The sequence below is a fragment of the Podarcis liolepis genome (genome assembly GCF_965112155.1).
Source record: "Podarcis liolepis genome assembly, chromosome: 11".
In the NCBI taxonomy this organism is placed as follows: Eukaryota; Metazoa; Chordata; class Lepidosauria; order Squamata; family Lacertidae; genus Podarcis; species Podarcis liolepis.
The window spans coordinates 50,981,536-51,000,252 of NC_139565.1; the positions used below are offsets into that span (position 1 = coordinate 50,981,536).

Sequence of the window (18,717 nt, forward strand, 5' to 3'; positions counted from 1 at the left end):
TTCATATTTGTTTAAAATTCAGTGACATTTACACTGCAGTTTTTAATATGATTTTAGGAGCAGACACAAAAATAATGAAAAACAGTGGGAAAACACGGTTTAAAAGGACTAAAATTGACTCCCTTATGAATTACATGGTTTATACGGTAAGAACTTTTGTGTTTGCTTTTTGCTTTTAGAGCTTACGGGAGCTGTAGCTCTTTACTGATCGCTAGCTTGCAGTTCTGTGCAAATTAAATATTTCTTTTGCTTATTGACAGAGTCATTTGTGTACCTAGCACAGGCTCTGCAAAGGCTTCCTGCTTGCTTCCATACTGAAGTTTGTGTGGGTGGATGGTTTTCTGTGAGTGAGGCAGGTAGAGAGAGGCCAGGACTTGCAAACACATAGAAGTGTCATGCAGAGATCTGCAGGCTTGGCTTTCCCATTAGGCAACTCTTAAGCGTTTCACCTTATGTGCTTTGTTAGGGTCACGGCCGGCATTTAAAAAAAACACACCTTACCTGGAGAAACAGGTTTTGCCACAGATACTTGCTGCTGGCTATATCCAAACTATAGTTCTGCAGCGTGGGCAGCTTTTAAAGATGGTTTGGAAGCTCCGGTTGGTGCATAGCTGTCAACTGTCCCTTATTTGGTGGGAAAGTCCCTTATCCCAGCGCTGTGTCCCGCTGCTGTCCCTTATTGATGATGTCCCTTAAATTTCCCGGGTTTCAAAGGAAGCAGCTCCTCTCCCTCCCTCCCTGCCGGCTAGGGAGGAGGGAGGCTCCAACTGTGTTGCTTGGCTGCGTTGCTCACCCAATAAGGAGTCTAAGAACGACTGGGGGGTGGAGCTTGCATGCCTTGTGCCGATCAAATTGGCCGCGTTGCCTGGGGACTCACCTTTGCTCAGCGCTTCCCAGCAGAGAGGTGACAGTGGTTTTCCTTGCTGCATCCCCTTTGCCGGGTTGCTGCGCTGTGGGAACCACCGCTTGAGGCTTCGTTTGGCTGCTGGCTGGGCTTTCTGCCTTTGGTTCGGAAGGGCTCAGAAGTCGAACATACCTGTGTTCGGAAAATCCCTTATTTTGGCTGCTGATCCCTTATTTTCAAATCTGTAAGTTGACAGCTATGGGTTGGTGTGGAGCTGCATTCGCCAACCTGGTGCCCTCCAGATGTTGTTGGACTGCAGTTCTCATCAAGCCCCGTTCAGAATAGCCAATGGTAAAAGACAATGCAGATTATAAACTAGCAACATCTAGTGCGCACCGATCTCTCTCGCTCTCCTGGCTTCAGGGATAGCCACGCAAAGCCTCCAGAGTGCAGCGGGAGCACTCCTATTGCTGTGCTCCGGAGGCTTTCCGTTGCTTTTGCTGAAGCCAGGAGAGCGAGAGGAATCGGTGCGCAGCGATCCCTCTTGCTGTTCTGACTTCGCTTCGCTGGAGAGGCACTGCACAGCTTTCCCTCTCTGCGCAGCGCCTCTTCAGTGCTGGAGAGGCGCTGCGCAGAGAGGGAGAGAATATTTTTTTTTCCTTGTTCTCCTCCTCTAAAACTAGGTGCGTCTTATGCTCGGGTGCGTCTTATAGAGCGAAAAATACGGTATCTTTAAAGACCTAAGCAGTTTGATGCATATGGTCCCTACAGTGATGGTTCCTAAAGGGGTCTTAAAGACTTTTTTAGTTTCATTCCACGTTGCTTATAATTGGCATTTATGTCAGTACTTTTCTGCTTCTGGTCTCCCGATGTACTATTTTTTGCTGTTTTGTCCGCTTTTATATGTGTCATAGTCTGGGCTGTTGATATTGCTTTTATCAGGTGCTCTGATGCTTCTTAGCTTGGCTGCATTCACATATAACACTGGCCATAAATCACAATTAGAGAAATTAACCAGTGCCTGAGCTGCATGCTTCGCTTTATACCTGCCCCCTCCTCTCAAGGAAGGCAGAAGCAAGTTATGGGGTGGCTGGTTTAGCATTATGCAGTGATTTTCCCCCCTAAAAATAAATAAATGTTTAGGGGTACTCTCATTTTCCTACTCAAATTGAAATACTGCCCCTCAGTGAGGCCAAACTTAGATTCACAAAATGTTTAGGGGTATGTGTAGCCCTGTGTCCCCCCAGAAAAAAAGCACTGGCATTGGGACGCGGGTGGCGCTGTGGGTTAAACCACAGAGCCTAGGACTTGCCGATCAGGAGGTCAGTGGTTCGAATCCCCGCGACGGGGTGAGCTCCCGTTGCTCGGTCCCTGCTCCTGCCAACCTAGCAGTTCGAAAGCAGGTCAAAGTGCAAGTAGATAAATAGGTACCGCTCTGGCGGGAAGGTAAATGGCGTTTCCATGCACTGCTCTGGTTCACCAGAAGCGGCTCAGTCATGCTGGCCACATGACTTGGAAGCCGTACGCCAGCTCCCTCAGCCAATAAAGTGAGATGAGCACCGCAACCCCAGAGTCTGTCACAACTGGACCTAATGGTCAGGGGTCCCTTTACCTTTACCTTTACTTTTACAATTGCCGCACAGCCTTGGTTCCTCATTTGCACAGGATCGCTCATTTAGTGTCCTCTGGAACCCCCTGCTTATTGACATTAGGAAGGTGCTTTCCCTGGACTGTTCTAGATGCTTGCTGAAACCTTTTCTTGTTTCAGTGGGCCTATCCAGACACAAGATTTGGGTACAACTGTTTTTAAACTTGTTTTAAGACTTTAATGGCTGTTATTTTAAAAAAATGCTTCAGGTTTTTTTTTTAATTGCTTTGCTTTACTTTCAGAGTGGATCTACACACAGGAAAAATGCTTTAAATAAGTTAGAAATTAAGTTATAACAAAGGGGGGGAAATGCTATGTGGAAATCACATAGAATTTTTTTTTGCTCTCTGGCGCCATCTGGTGCTGCTTGTTTATAACATTGTTTTTTGACCAATGTAGCTGAGTCCTTAAGGGTACTGTTTTATCACACATGGGTTTGCCGCCTGGGATTCCTTTGGGAGGAAGGGTGGGGTGTAAATGTAATAAAATAATTGCTGAATGGTTTTTTGAGGCTTTTTTAAAGAAAAAAACAAGACTGAGAGCCACTTTGAGAGCAGCAACCTTGGTAGCCTATACGTAACAGAAAATAAAAGAATTCTGCTTCATCTGTCAGTGACTCCTGTTTCTATTCTTCTCAAGTACCAGCGAGTTGATGGCTAATTCTTCTTCATGGTAGTTAGTCTGGGAAGCAGGAAAATATTAAAAAATGCATGAGCTTCAGCTAACCTTTTACAAAGCTTTGTCGTCTTAATGTTTTTTCCTCCAGATTTTCGTTTTGCTCATCTTAGCGTCAGCTGGCCTGGCCATTGGGCACACCTACTGGGAACAGCAGATTGGCAATTCTTCTTGGTACCTCTATGATGGGAAGGATGAGACCCCTGCTACCCGAGGCTTCTTTAACTTTTGGGGTTACATCATTGTCCTTAACACCATGGTCCCAATTTCCCTCTACGTGAGGTAACAAATATATGTAACTTCACTGCAGTTCTGCATGCAAGCATTGAAATTGTTATAGGTTATTGAAATCTCAGTCTGTCCAATAAATTCTCTACATAACTAGTTTCTCCCACAGACCATGCGTTCTTCCAAATGGCCATTTATTGACCATTCACCCTGATTTGTTTATTCAACCTGTGTGTGGAGATTATATTATGTCATTGCTGAGACTTTGTTCAAATTAGTTTGCATAGAGATTATACAGTGGTACCTTGGTTCTCAAACTTAATCTGTTCCAGAAGTCCATTCCAAAACCAAAGTGTTCCAAAACCAAGGTGCACTTTCCCATAGAAAGTAATGCAAAATGGATTAATCTGTTCCAGACTTTTAAAAACAACCCCTAAAACAGGAATTTAACCTGAATTTTACTATCTAACGAGACCATTGTTCCATAAAATGAAAGCAATAAACAACGTACTGCAGTCACACAATCAATCAGTCAGTAGTTGAATTGGGTTCCACACAGTCACAAAAACAAAACAACAAGATCCACAAAAACACAAAATAAATAGCAAAAAGACATACCCTAGCATCACACTCAAAATGGAAGTGTGGTACTCAAATTGAAAGCGTAACACTCAAAATGGAGTACGTTTGGCTTCCAAAAAAAGTTCGCAACCAGAACACTTACTTCCGGGTTTGGGTTCCAAGTTGTTTGAGTACCAAGGCGTTTGAGAACCAAGGTACCACTGTATAATATTGCCCGATGTCACCATTATCCCACAATTCCTAACACATTTCTCCATCACTTTTCCTACTACAAAAATAAATCAATTTTTGGCAAAGTGGTTTTTTTTTAATCCAAGAGCAGAAGAGCACTAAATCCACTTCAGTTATGTAACCTAAAATTGTGGGTATACCACAGAATCATACCCATAAAAGGTATGACAGTTTGGAAGCAGTGCAAGGCTGCAACAATATCTGTTTGTTTTTCTTGTAAGTGTAAACATGATTCAGATATTCCTCCCTGACAATCCTGCCCCTTTTTACAAATACCTTCTCTGCAAATAAGTCAATGCTATCAGTTAGTGAGCGTACAAGAAGCTGATGGAAATATATTTGCCTGTTCTTTCTGAGCAGTCCTTTGCTGGTGCAAGTCTGGTCTTGGTGGCAGGGAAGTGGGACATATTTATAGAACCACTTCATTTGTCTTGGCACCAACTTGCATAGGGGAAGAAAAATGTGTGGTGAGTTTGTTGCATGCATGCAAGAGCGAGTGCGTGTTCAGTGGCTACTTTTACAATGTGCATAACTGCATTGATCTGAACAGCCTCCCTAGATTTAACAGTTAAGAATCTTGCATGGAACTCAATAGTTTTGTTAAATGCCCTGCTTTTGTATGTTGAAGATCTCGAAGCAAGGATAATAATCACTGTTACATCTTACTCCCTCAGTGTTGAAGTGATCCGTTTGGGCCAAAGCTACTTCATCAACTGGGACTTGCAAATGTATTACCCAGAAAAGGATACAGCGGCAAGAGCCAGGACAACCACTTTGAATGAACAGCTTGGACAGATCCACTACATCTTCTCAGATAAGACGGGCACACTGACGCAGAACATAATGGCATTCAAAAAGTGTTGCATAAATGGACAATCCTATGGTAAGTCTAAGCGTCACTGGAGTTTCCCAAAGAAACTGGTTGGATGCCACGGAAATATTAGCAGGAGGAAGTGCTCCTTCACTTACTATCAAAAATTATAGAATTCACCACTGCAGAAGATGGTTCTGTGTCCAATGTTTGCCATACTTGGAGGCAAACACATTGAAATTAGTGGGCATTACTAACAAGTGTATTTACTTAACAATTTGTTTATTGCTTAACCGTGAACAAAGCCTCTAAGTGGTTTGCTAAAAATGCAGAATAAATTTTCCATAAGAACCAATGTTAAAAACAAGTTTATTTTAAAAATCAGAATAAATAAAATAACCATTTAATTTTAGTTTATGGTTTAAACTTTTAAATGTTAAAATGCACATCAGCTTTACATGCCTGGGTGCATTTGCCAAAGCAGAAAAGCTGTCAACAGGCATGGAAGATATCAATGGGCAGAGAGTTCCATAGGAGCTGTCTCATGGAAAAAAAATGGCTCTTTGCGAGGTGCTTTAATTTCAGTTCATCTGCTCTGAGTAGCATTTAGTTGGATGCAAACCATGGTGATGGCCACCAGCTTTTAGATGGCTTTAAGAGATGATTAAACAAATAAATAGAGGCTGAGCCGACCAATATCATTGAGCACTGTGGCTAATCAAACATTCACATGCCAGGACTGTGAAAAAGCAGATCCTGGGAACAGGGAACCACCTGTTCTCTTCGTTTGCTGCTTGTATGTTTCTTTAAAGGCACTGGCAGACTCCTGAAAACAAATTTTAGTTGTATCAAATTTTGATATTTATATATATCTATTTTCCTTGCAGGAACGTGCAGGGATAAAACAGGCCAAGAACTGCATCATCCTGAGGTAGGTGACTTTCAGTAGCAAGCAATACATCCCTAAAAAGAGGCAGAGATATGACCCTTGGCCAACTCCAAAGATAACTTTCTCTGAGGCTCCATCCCCATCGTTCTGCCCGGACACTGAGGTCCAGCACTGAGGGTCTTCTGGTAGTTCCCTCACTGCGAGAAGTAAGGTTGCAAGGAACCAGGCAGAGGGCCTTCTCGGTAGTGGCACCTGCCCTGTGGAACAACAACTACCAGACTTTTAGAAGACATCTGAAGGCAGCCCTGTTTAGGGAAGTTTTTAATGACTAATGTTTTAATGTATTTTTAATCTCTTGTTGGAAGCTGCCCAGAGTGGCTGGGGAAACCCAGCCAGATGGGCGGGGTATAAGAAATTATTATTATTATTATTAACCTCAGATGGCCAGCCTGTGACATAGATGCCAGAAGCATCAAAGGAAGCAGGAGTTTGTGAAACACCTGGGAGGTAGTTGGAGGGTCAGTGAGGCTGGCTACACAGCTCTTACTGTCAGAAAGTTTTTCCAATTTTTTTTTAATGTTTTATGGCGTACAGTTGGACTTACACCTGCTTCTCTACTGCTGACCTTTCTCAGTAAAGGTTAAGTTGCCCCAACTGTCCCAGGATGTGGCCTACATACCGTTTATACTTTGAACTGGTTGTGCATTGTCTGAAAGATAGACTGTGTGCACTAACACATTATTCACATTCCCTTCTTGTGTAGCAAGTTGACTTCAGCTGGAATATGTATGCAGATGGGAAGCTCACCTTTCATGATCAGTATCTGATCGAACAAATTCGATCTGGGAAGGAACCTGAAATTCGACAGTTCTTCTTCCTGCTTGCAATTTGCCACACAGTGATGGTGGATGCCTCTGATGGTAAGTACTGCATCCACAAAGAATCCTCATTTTATATACACTGAGCTGACCCAATATTCATTGAAATGGAATGTTTTTATAAGACAGCCTAGTTTAGAATTCTACATCTATATAGCAATAGCTGCACTTTTGTGCGTTACTACGAAATTGCAAACTGCTGGCAAATACACGTACTAATGATGTTGCTAAGAAGCCCCTTTATCTATATCTGTGCTCAAGGCTTTTCACCATCCCAAATATCATAACAGACCCCTCTCCACACTCTAGTCAGGTTATATTTTGGTTTAATAAACTGGCATATGAATGAGTCTTGCACCTGCACACATCCTGTTTCCTCCCTCCTTTCTTGGAACAATTAATCCTGGAGACCTAGAATAAACCATAGTTTACTGTTCTGTCTGAACTGGGAAACAATGGTTACCAGACTAAGGGAAAAGCCTTATGCCAACCACACAAAAATGGTTTAAGGTCTGGCATATTCTGCGCCTGCTAACCAAAGTGTACAGGTTCAGATGTAATGGGAAACTGATTAATTGAGAACCTCCAGGGTTATTGCAGCATGTCAAGAAAGGAGGGGCCGGTGTGGGAACAGAACACATGGGCAAGAGACTCACGCATATATTAACTCACGTAATTCTCCCATCTATGAAGGTTTTCTAATTTTTTGTCTTAATACTCTAGGTGAGCTCAACTATCAGGCAGCCTCCCCTGACGAAGGAGCATTGGTAACTGCAGCCAGAAACTTTGGTTTTGCTTTTCTTTCACGGACACAGAATACTATTACAATAAGTGAGATGGGAACTGTGAAAACTTACGAAGTTCTTGCCATTTTGGACTTCAACAGCGATAGAAAGCGGATGTCCGTTATCAGTGAGTAAGCTGCAAAAAAGAAAGAAAGAAAAAGGTTCATAAACCCTAAAACCATGTGCTAGAAGGTCTCTCTGCTGGAAGTGGAAAAACACATCAACTGTGCTCTCTGCCCTTTTTTTAATGCGGCAATAAAGAAAGAATTAACAAAACCTCCTTACAGAAATAATTTGTATACTTCCAGCATAACAGCAGGCCAGCTCATCATCTTAGCTTTACAGCACTGATGCCCTTCAGACTCCTGTCTTCAAACCAATCTCCCACATGTTTTCCTAATACAGTCCTCCTCCTCCTCCTCCTCCTCCTCCTCCTCCTCCTCCTCCTCCTCCTCTCATTTTAGTCTGAGCATGGAGGCAATTTGGGAAAGGGCCATAGCTCAGTGGTGAGGCATCTGCTTTGCATGCAGAAAGTCCCAGGTTCAGTCCTCAGCATCTTTAGGTAGGGCTAGGAGAAACCCCCATCCGAAATCCTGCAGAGGGACTCAGTATGATCTGATTCCTTAGGAAGCACTTCCCTGTGTTCCTTAAAGGGTCCAGCATAGGCCACATGAAGGGGGAATGCATTTTTCCTATAACACTGTGTTCCTAATCCATCTGTTGCTTTTGTAGCAAGAGAACCAGATGGCGCAATCAAGCTTTATTGTAAAGGAGCGGATACAGTGATATATGAACGGCTGCATCCAAGGAATCCTACGAAGCATGCAACACAGGAAGCATTGGATGTAAGTTGGGTTCCATGTGTTTCTGTTTTGCTTTGTTTGCCATGTTTATTTCCTTTCCTTTCCTTTCCTTTCCTTTCCTTTCCTTTCCTTTCCTTTCCTTTCCTTTCCTTTCCTTTCCTTTCCTTTCCTTTCCTTTCCTTTCCTTTCCTTTTCGTATTCCATAAAGTTCAAACACTGCCGGAGTCAGGATTAGGTTGGCAATTATAGAATTATTTTTTCATTAATAACCACCCAATGCAGGCCACATTAACACAATGCCAAATCACAATACAATCAAAAGAGCCAATTAATCAGTTCCAAATGAAACATTTTTGGATGGCTTCCCGTGTTCCGGCTATCAGGAGTTGATGTCATTCCTTGGTCCTGCACCAGTTCTCTTAATTAGTCCAAGTTCCACAATTCCGATCTTAATCCTTGAGTTTTGCAGCCACTGATGTGATGACTTTCGATCATATTGAGTAAAGGAATAGGTCGGCAAATGTAGAAGAGCATAAGAAGAGCTCTGCTGGATCAGGCCAGTGGCACACCTGATCCAGCATTCTGTTCTCATAGTGGCCAGCCGGATGCATGTGCGAAGCCTGCAAGCAGGACTGTCCTGCTGTTTCCAACAACCGGCATTCAGAAACATTACTGCCTCCAGCCAGCCACGCAGGCAGAGCATAGCCATTGTGGCTGGAAACCTTTAATACAGCCTTATCATCCAGGAGTGTGGATTAGGTGACACTTATAGGTGTGACCCTCCAGATGTTGTTGAACTCCAATCCCCATCAGTCCTAGACACCATGGCCAATGGTTGGGGATGATGGGAACTGTAGTTCAACACCATCTGGTAGAAACAAATGCTGACCACCCCCCAAAAATTGGCAGACTTGCTGCATTTGTTTCTACCTAGATTTCTCTGCATCTCTTTCAGTTATTCCAAAATGCCTTCCATTTTAGTCACAATCCCCGCTTGGCAGAGTGATGCCTATCAATCTGTTTTTGTCACAGAGAGCTTTCTCAGATAATAGAATTGCAGGGTTGGAATGCAATGGAGGACTCTCAACTAAAGCATCCTCGACAGATGGCCATCCAACTTTTAAAAACTGAGACAATCTCGTTCCTTCTCCCTGGTAGATCTTTGCAAATGAAACCCTTAGAACGTTGTGCCTTTGCTACAAGGACATTAGCGAAGAGGAGTACGAGGCGTGGAATAAAAAATTCATGGCTGCTAGTGTTGCTACAAGAAACCGTGACGAAGCTCTGGACAAGGTGTATGAAGAAATTGAAAGAAATCTAATTGTAAGTCTAATGGGAGTGGCTGGGGAAGGGAGCTTTTGCTGTCTGCTTCCACACTTGACCTTGCAATACTTCCTATGAGGCTGTCAACTCAAATAGCATTTTCTTAAATACACACATGTGTTTTTCTGGGCCCCTCTCTCTTCACTGCTTGGATGGTTACACGTTTATTTTCCTTTGGCACCCACATACATGCATCCTGACGCCTGAACAACTTCTCTGCGATAGAGGCTGCTTTGGCATACTAAAAGTTGTTGAAAGTTGCTTTGGGATGATCTTTTCCATGCGGAGATCATGGAATTGTAGAATTGGAAGGGGCCACAAGGAGCATCTAGTCTAACCCCCTGCAATCAGGAATCTTTCACCCAATGTGGGGCTTGAACCCACAACTCCAAGATTTAGAGTCTCATGCTCTGCCGGCTGAGCTATCCAGCCTCCTATGTCTGGGTAGGGAAACCTCTGGCTTTTGAATGTAACCTGATAGATTCTGTTAGTCATTTCTAGCATAGCCACACCATGCATTTAAAACACATCCATCATGTGACTTCACCCAAAGAATCCTGGGAAGTGTAGTTTAAGGATGCTGGGAATTGTAGCCCAGTGGAGGGGGGGAAGTTACAGTTCCCAGGATGCTTGGGTGGTGAGGAGTCATAGGCTTCAGATCTGACAACGGCCATACTAAAAATGCTTGTTGTTTAAATAACCTGCAGCTCTTGGGTGCCACAGCAATTGAAGACAAGTTGCAGGATGGAGTTCCAGAAACAATATCCAAACTGGCGAAGGCAGATATTAAGATATGGGTGCTGACAGGCGACAAGAAAGGTAATGTGTATATAAATAGCTGCTTCTTATTTACCCAAGGAGTGTGAATGCAAAGCGAATAGCTCTGTTCCAGGGCTTTTTCCTTGTGGTTTGAATTGCTGTCGTAAATGTAGTGCCGGCATATGCTTGTGAAAAGTCAGGTGAGCTAACAGATCATGACACGGCATTTTGTTGTTCTGTTGCAGAAACTGCAGAAAACATCGGGTTTTCCTGTGAACTCTTAACGGATGAAACAACTATCCACTATGGAGAAGACATCAGGTAAACAGGAAGAAAAACCCTGGGGTTTTCTTTTGCATGCAAGGGATCTCGACTGAATGGAGTCACAGTGTAGGCTGGTCCATTAGGACAAATAGAGCATGTTATGTACTGAAGATCTCACCCTGGGCCAGTAGGGGGATACTGTAGATAGTTCAGGTCCACATATGCAAATAAGGGATCGAAAGCGACGTTCAGTGATTGGATAGTTACAGAAAATGGTTACTGTTGCGTTCTAGTGGAGCTCTATATAAGCAGGCTGGCCGAACCCTTCAGTTCAGTTCTGTTCTGGCCTGTGAATAAACAAGACCTGTTTGAAGAATTGCTGTGTCGTCTGATATGTTCACCCACAACTTAACAGAGCGCAGGAACCATCATCCTCATTGGCCTAAATCTACCTCACAAGGCAGTTGTGAGGACAAAATAGGATAACTATTTTTCCTGAAGCCGGGTGCCATCATTATATAACTTTAGGCACCAGACAAAAACTTTCCTCTGTAACTGGGCCTTTCGCCTTTAACTATCTGTGGCCTTTTAGAAGTGAGTGGGATGTTTTTTTTAATGCGTTTCTTTTTCGTCTTAATGTATGTACTGGGTCGGGAGTTTTCTTGTCTGTCTGTTTTGTTGTAAGTTACTTTGAAATGCCCTGGGCAAGATAAAGCAGCTAACAAATTTAATAAATAATAACAACAACAACAACAACTCTTACACACACCTCCTGTTAGCTTTTAGGAGGAAAGGTGGAATATAAAAAAATTGGGGACTGGATGAATGAGAGAAATAGTACTTTAGGTTGATGTAGTAACCTGTGCTTAGGAGGATAATTCTAAGGGTTCGTTAAGGACTGGCGCCACTAACTTGGACAGCTGTTGATCTGTAAAACAGTGGTGACGAACTGTTTTTCTGGCTACTTTTGCTACAAGTCCAGTACAGAATATTACAGTGCACAAAAAGTTATCTGAGCCTGGAGACAGTTTTACCCTCCTTCCTCTAACTGCTGTCCCCACCCTCCCACTCAATGTGACACATACATGGGAACCCCAGTTATAGGGAAAACATTCGGTGAATTACAGGTGGAGAGAAGTTTGTGGAGGGGAGGGTTAAGCCCCCACTCATCTGCAGCTTCTCTGCTTAGAATCAGCTTTCCCCTGCCACTGAGGCAGAAAAAGAATGACACAGGTTTGTAGACTCACCTTTGCTACAGGGGTTTAGTTCCTGGTGAAATACATAGGATTTCTTGTTAGGGCAAGATTAAGGAATTTCACAACCAAGACTAAGAGGTTTCAGAAGCCTTGTAGCTTTTCCAGCTGCGCTGGCCCCCGGTGGAGTACAGGGTCAGATTTAAGGTGCTGGTTTTGACCTTTAAAGACCTCCACGGCCTAGGACCCTTGTACCTACGGGACCGCCTCTCCCGGTATGCCCCACGGAGAGCCTCAAGGTCCATAAATAGCAACACCCTAGTGGTCCTGGGCCCTAAGGAAGTTAAATTAGCCTCAACCAGAGCCAGGGCCTTTTCAACACTGGCTCTGGCCTGGTGGAACGCTCTGCCTCATGAGACCAGGGCCCTGCAGGATCTGATTTCTTTCCGCAGGGCCTGTAAGACAGAGTTGTTCCGCCTGGCCTTTGGCTTGGAGCCAATTTGATTCCCTCCCCCTCTTTCTTTCCCTTTCTCCTCTTGCGATGAGGTTTCAATATTTTAATGTTGTATTTTAATTTTGTTTTTAAGTTGTATTCATTCAATTTGTTTTTATTATTGCTTGTTAGCCGCCCTTGGCTGGGGAGGGCGGGTTATAAATAAAAATTATTATTATTATTGTTGTTGTTGTTGTTGTTGTTAGTGTAATATGCCGAGGTTCTAGAAGACTTTGGATCAAATGCCACTAAGACCAACTTAAAATATGCTGTAGGTTTTGTACACCATTCAATTGCAAAGTGGCCTTTCTTGCTAAATCCTAGTGGCATTTTCTTGGACATCTTGAATTGTTACACCCATCGTGGTTAAATAGTAAGATTTTGCTTTTGCCACTACACCTATTTAGTGCTCTTCTGCAGACAAGGTTGGAAAACCAGAGGAACGTAGTCGGATCAAACACGAATTCATCCCAAAGAAGCAATGATCCCTTTTTTGAGTCGGGTAGAAACCGTGCCCTAATTATCACTGGCTCATGGCTGGTAAGTGTGGATTAGAGGTGCACTGATTACTTTGATGTGAGAGTTTTCCATACCCAAACAGCAGAAAATAAAATGCTAAGAATTTAGCGAATCAAGGCAGGTAAGCACATGGTCTTGCAAAGCCGCCAACACCCACATGGAACTAAAACTGTCTTCATATTCAGGAAATTGGAGAATATTCATAAAGTTACTCCTTTTTTAATGGGTCAAAGCTTTTTGCCTTTCATGCTTCCTGTGGAGTCATGGGGTTAGAATATTTGATTTCTGTTTATCTAGCTTGTTTACCCAGCTCAGTGAGATATTTGGCCATTTGAATAAGTGTAACAGGTGTACAGGATCAGATCAATCATCCTTTGGGACGAACGCACATACCACTGACAGCAGGCAGCATTTTCCATAAGGATATTTTACTGAATAAGGTTGTTAATGATTGTGTATTATTAGAAGATATATCTGATGGTGAATGGCATTGCAGAAGGTCTTTGCAACTGATCCAAAGAGATGTTTATAAGCCCCTTTCAGACACATCTTGCAGTACAGAATCAATGTGGCTACTAAGCCAAATACTCATAAGCAACCTGAAGGCAATTTTACTGATGATGTATGACTTTAGATGTGTCAAGTCATTGCAAACAAAAGAGGTAAAACCTCAACATGCCATTTTTATAGGGGGTGGTGTGCACATGACCCCAGATTCACTTTCTATCTCTTGTGGTGTTTTCAAATTCTAATCAGATTTTGAGTTGCTCTGTGCATTTGCTGCCTGTATTTAGACTTCTGAATCAGTGGCGTAGCATGGGTTGTCAACACCCGGGGCAAGGCAAGTAATTTGCGCCCCCTAACCCATGGATTTGCGCCCCCTAACCCGTGGATTTGCGACCCCTAACCCTAACCCCCAGATGTTGCGCCCGGTGCAGCCCTGCACCCCCCACGCTACGCCACTGTTCTGAATTACTTTGCAATAATATTTCAATGACAGTGGATGAAATTTTTCAGACCACTTCAAAGGTCTCCAAGCCTCCCAAATTGCAGTCAAATAGGTCTAGGGACCTTTTGTGGAGGAAGTAAAAGGGATGAGGAGGGGGGAAATGTGAGTTGGTTGATTTCTTAGCTCAAAATAATTAAGAGATGGCAAAGTATATATTCTTGCTGGGACATTAAAATAAACCTTTTCAGCCTTCCCAATCAGCCTTTACAAGTCGATGACAATGTGCCTTACAGTATGAGGCTGAATAGAATTCTGCATGTGGATTTCTGAAGTTCGGGGGGGGGGGGAGCAGTTGCTAAAGAAGAGAAGTGTAGAATTTTTATTTTTAAAAATTGAATATAATTTTTAAATTTAATTTAAAAAGGTTAAATGGTGCTTTTAACTTTTCTTTTTAAAACAACAACACCAAACTCCTCTGCTGTGTTCTAACAAAAAATAACAATCCAGAACTCTTCAGTGCTCTATAGGTAACGTTTATTACATCCTCTCTTCTTGCAAAGCACATAGACCTAGTCAGACATAAAGGTATTACAATGGTACCTCAGGTTAAGTACTTAATTCATTCCGGAGGTCCGTTCTTAACCTGAAACTGTTCTTAACCTGAAGCACCACTTTAGCTAATGGGGCCTCCTGCTACTGCCATGCCGCCAGAGCACAATTTCTGTTCTCATCCTGAAGCAAAGTTCTTAACCCGAGGTACTATTTCTGGGTTAGCAGAGTCCGTAACCTGAAGCGTCTGTAACCTGAAGCGTATGTAACCCGAGGTACCACTGTATATAGGAAAGTGTAGAGCTGTATTGGCACAGCAAAGCATGAATGCAGAGGGCTCTGTGGCTTACTGGTAGACCTGATCTGACTTGCACGGTGGTAAAGGTAAAGGGACCCCTGACCATTAGGTCCAGTCGTATTTGCCTCTTTATCCAGCCCCTACAGACAGCCTGTGCACACTCCTAATTTTTATAGCAACTGGAAGTTTACCGAGAACAATTATTTCTTACAGAATGAAATTCTCCTGGAGAAGAAGAAGAAGAAGAAGAAACTCTTGAAGCTGAAGTTTCCAAGGACAGCAGAAGAAAAGCAAAAGCAGATGGAGAGCAAAAGGAGAGCCGAGCTGGTCAAGGAGCAGCAGCAGCAGAACTTTGTGGACTTAGCTTGCGAGTGCAGCGCAGTGATTTGCTGCAGGGTGACGCCCAAGCAGAAAGCCATGGTGGTTGACCTGGTGAAGAAGTACAAGAAAGCCATAACCTTGGCCATCGGGGATGGTGCTAACGACGTAAATATGATAAAAAGTAAGTGGTGCACGCATTATTATTTTTTTTTTGCCAAAACACATTTGTTTATATGTCTCCTGTTGTGAAAACAACCAAGGCGGGTTACAATAAAATCCAATAAAAATCCAGTAGCAACAGTAAAAGAATACCAGCGGTATTAACAGTCTGTACAAAATGTAACTTTAACAGTTTCCGACAGATGCCTGTCAATCAGTAGCCTGGAAAGGCCACAGTAAACATATGGAACAGGGCTGCACTGGTACAGTTAAGACAGAAAACAGGAAGGCTACCCTCACATCCATTGTTTTTCAATTTAAATTGCTGGGGGGGGGGCGGGGGGAGGAATGCACCCAAGTGCATTTGGGCAATGGTATGTCCCATCTTTTATTCTAGTAATGTTTTAATGCTGCAAATTCTTTTTCTTGACCCAGTTTGCCACCCACATTCCTTATTTTCTGGGTCTACTTTTTCCTTTCTACTATTTTTGAGAATTCTGAACTTTTTAGATGACACAGTACAGTGGTACCTTGGGTTACATATGCTTCAGGTTACATACGCTTCAGGTTACAGACTCCGCTAACCCAGAAATAGTACCTCGGGTTAAGAACTTTGCTTCAGGATGAGAACAGAAATCGCGCTCTGGCGGCATGGCAGTAGCAGGAGGCCCCATTAGCTAAAGTGGTGCTTCAGGTTAAGAACAGTTTCAGGTTAAGAACGGACCTCTGGAACAAATTAAGTACTTAACCTGAGGTACCACTGTACACTCATGTCAGAATTTAATGTTGGGAAAGCAGGAAATAATGGACGGCCTAGCCTCACATGCAGTGAAAATGTTTGTTTTTAATCTTTGTACACAGCAGGTGAAAATACATATATGATTGATTTATTAAAATGTGAAGCCTCTATGACTCTTAGACCTGGTTTACATATAATCCTAAGGTAAATAGTTAACTGGATCATCCAGACCCGGGGCTTAACAAAGCTTTATTCACCACGAACAAGCCACACTCTTTACCTGTGGTTTGTTGTTAGTTGATAAAGCTTGGTTAATGTTAATCATTGGCTAGCATTATGTGCAAACCTGTCCCTCAACTCCCTCCCTCCCTTGGTGACTGCTTTTTGTGGAAGGAACTCTCAACTGTGTGTTTTCATTGTTGTTGTTCTAGCGGCCCATATTGGTGTTGGCATAAGTGGACAAGAAGGGATGCAAGCAGTCATGTCCAGCGACTACTCTTTTGGCCAGTTCAGATTCCTCCAAAGGTTGTTGCTTGTTCACGGCCGATGGTCGTACATAAGGATGTGCAAGTTCCTTCGGTACTTCTTCTACAAAAACTTTGCATTTACGTTAGTCCACTTTTGGTACTCCTTCTTCAATGGCTATTCTGCCCAGGTAAGAGAGAGAAGGGGCGGGGGGGGGGGCACGTAAATGTCCAAGTTAGCTCATAGTCTAAGAAGCAGGAACATCAGTACCAAATAATATTCATGAAGTTTTACTCCAAAGTGAATTTTCTAGAAATGTGCTGAAGATTTAAGTGCTGTTCCAGTCAAAACAGTTCCTGGTGACCTAATTTATTGTCAAAACAAAATAAAAAAAATTCCTTCCAGTAGCACCTTAGAGACCAACTAAGTTTGTTATTGGTATGAGCTTTCGTGTACATGCACACTTCTTCAGATACTTCGTGTGTATCTGAAGAAGTGTGCATGCACACGAAAGCTCATACCAATAACAAACTTAGCTGGTCTCTAAGGTGCTACTGGAAGGATTTTTTTTATTTTGTTTCGACTACGGCAGACCAACACGGCTACCTACCTGTAACTAATTTATTGTGTTATGAAGAGAGCCTACAATTGGAACTGTGTAACTTTTCAACAACTGAGAACTGCAAGAGAAAAATAAGATTTGCAGTTAATTCTGTTTGTGGATGCCTGCTCTTTCAATTCTAGTTACAATCTCTTGACTGACTCTCTCTCTCTCTTTACATGGGAGATAGAAAAATGATGTAACCAAATTATTATTATATTGTTTATTGCAGACAGCTTATGAAGATTGGTTTATCACTCTCTACAATGTATTATATTCCAGCCTGCCAGTTCTCCTCGTTGGGTTGCTTGACCAGGTATGCCAACAAAGTCAGAATTTATTTCTTTTAAAAGCAGTTCAGACTTTGGGATGCCGTGGAAACAGCTGACCTGAATCCTCTGTGTTAGTGACCTCCATCCTGCTCAAAACCACTTACCCGTGGTTGGCTCTGTTGGTATACTGTAGAACTAGGAGCACAAATCCTGTAGCTACCTCCCACATCAAGGCCACACCTTCAGACCTGCCGATTCTATCATAGGAAAAACCCATGTGACTCTAGGTGAGGTTGGGTGTTCAGTGAATGGACTCTTGTATAACCAGCCTCCAGATTCCTCTTCCTCTTTGAATGAGGTTGTTGTTGGCATTCATCAGTCTTGAGAGACAATGGAGCGTGCCTCTGGGGGTGAGGCAAAACCCTACAAAAATGCCTGTGTTTCAACACTTATCAGGGAGCTATTTAAAAGCCCTGTGCCTGTAAAGTCTTAGTGTCTTACATTAGGCACCAGGTTGCTTTTGAGCAACCTTGGAGCTCCCATCATATATTACATGCTGAGAAGGCTGCAGAAGCAGAACCATACTGCTGACATCCCCCTTAGCGCTGAGCATGCCACTGGGCCCACCTTCTAGACATCCGTGCATTGGTGTGGATGTCCACAGTGAGGAAGTGTTTGCATAAGCAGCATAAGGGAAGACCTGGGCATTTTCTGGTACCGTAGTGCAGGTATATGCAGAGCTTTTGTTGAGCAGTATGGAAATAAGGGTGTAACCTTCCACTGGTCAAAGCAGAAACGTAAGTCCTTATTTATATTGAAATACCTGCAAATATTGACCCAGTTTGCTTAGTGGGTTCTCAGAGATAAGATTGTGGCTGCTTTGCTCTCCCTCCTCCAATCCTGCTGCTGTTATGATTGGGTTTATGATTGGGTCAGCAAACTTTTTCAGCAGGGGGCCGGTCCACTGTCCCTCAGACCTTGTGGGGGGGGGCGGACTATATTTTCTTTTGGGGGGGAATGAATGAATCCCCAAGCCCCACAAATAACCCAGAGATGCATTTTAAATAAAAGGACACATTCTACTCATGTAAAAACATGCTGATTCCCGGACCGTCTGCAGGCCAGATTTAGAAGGCGTTTGGGCCGGATCTGGCCCCCGGGCCTTAGTTTGCCTACCCATGGTTTAGTGTGTCATCTGAACCAGGGGTGGTGGTTTGTTGTGTTCCAGACAAGCCAAAGCTGTAAATGAAGGCTTGTTCTTGGGTTTCAGTTTGTGGTTTGGCCAGAGGAGACAAATCATGAGCATCGGGTGAGATGAAACACTAGGCCAAATCATGGTTTTGCTCATGTGCAGTGCAGCAGGACCAGAGGAGAAGCGAAGAGGCCACAATTGCCTCTCTGGGAGCTCACATATTCATAGTGTTACACGCAAACTGGGC

General features: G+C 43.2%; 1 protein-coding gene across 1 annotated transcript in view; it reads left to right on the forward strand.

Moving 5' to 3' along the window:
• The window catches only part of ATP8B1 (ATPase phospholipid transporting 8B1), a 70,037-nt gene that overhangs the window by 44,863 nt on the left and 6,457 nt on the right, over positions 1-18,717 (forward strand). Inside the window, exons 11-24 of the mRNA XM_083465754.1 lie at positions 58-146; positions 3,259-3,449; positions 4,883-5,091; positions 5,907-5,950; positions 6,672-6,828; positions 7,510-7,698; positions 8,304-8,416; positions 9,533-9,697; positions 10,405-10,516; positions 10,702-10,777; positions 12,814-12,946; positions 14,935-15,223; positions 16,372-16,595; positions 17,239-17,322. Of these exons, the coding sequence (XP_083321880.1) occupies positions 58-146; positions 3,259-3,449; positions 4,883-5,091; positions 5,907-5,950; positions 6,672-6,828; positions 7,510-7,698; positions 8,304-8,416; positions 9,533-9,697; positions 10,405-10,516; positions 10,702-10,777; positions 12,814-12,946; positions 14,935-15,223; positions 16,372-16,595; positions 17,239-17,322 (2,075 nt within the window). The remainder of the gene's footprint in view (positions 1-57; positions 147-3,258; positions 3,450-4,882; positions 5,092-5,906; positions 5,951-6,671; positions 6,829-7,509; positions 7,699-8,303; positions 8,417-9,532; positions 9,698-10,404; positions 10,517-10,701; positions 10,778-12,813; positions 12,947-14,934; positions 15,224-16,371; positions 16,596-17,238; positions 17,323-18,717) is intronic.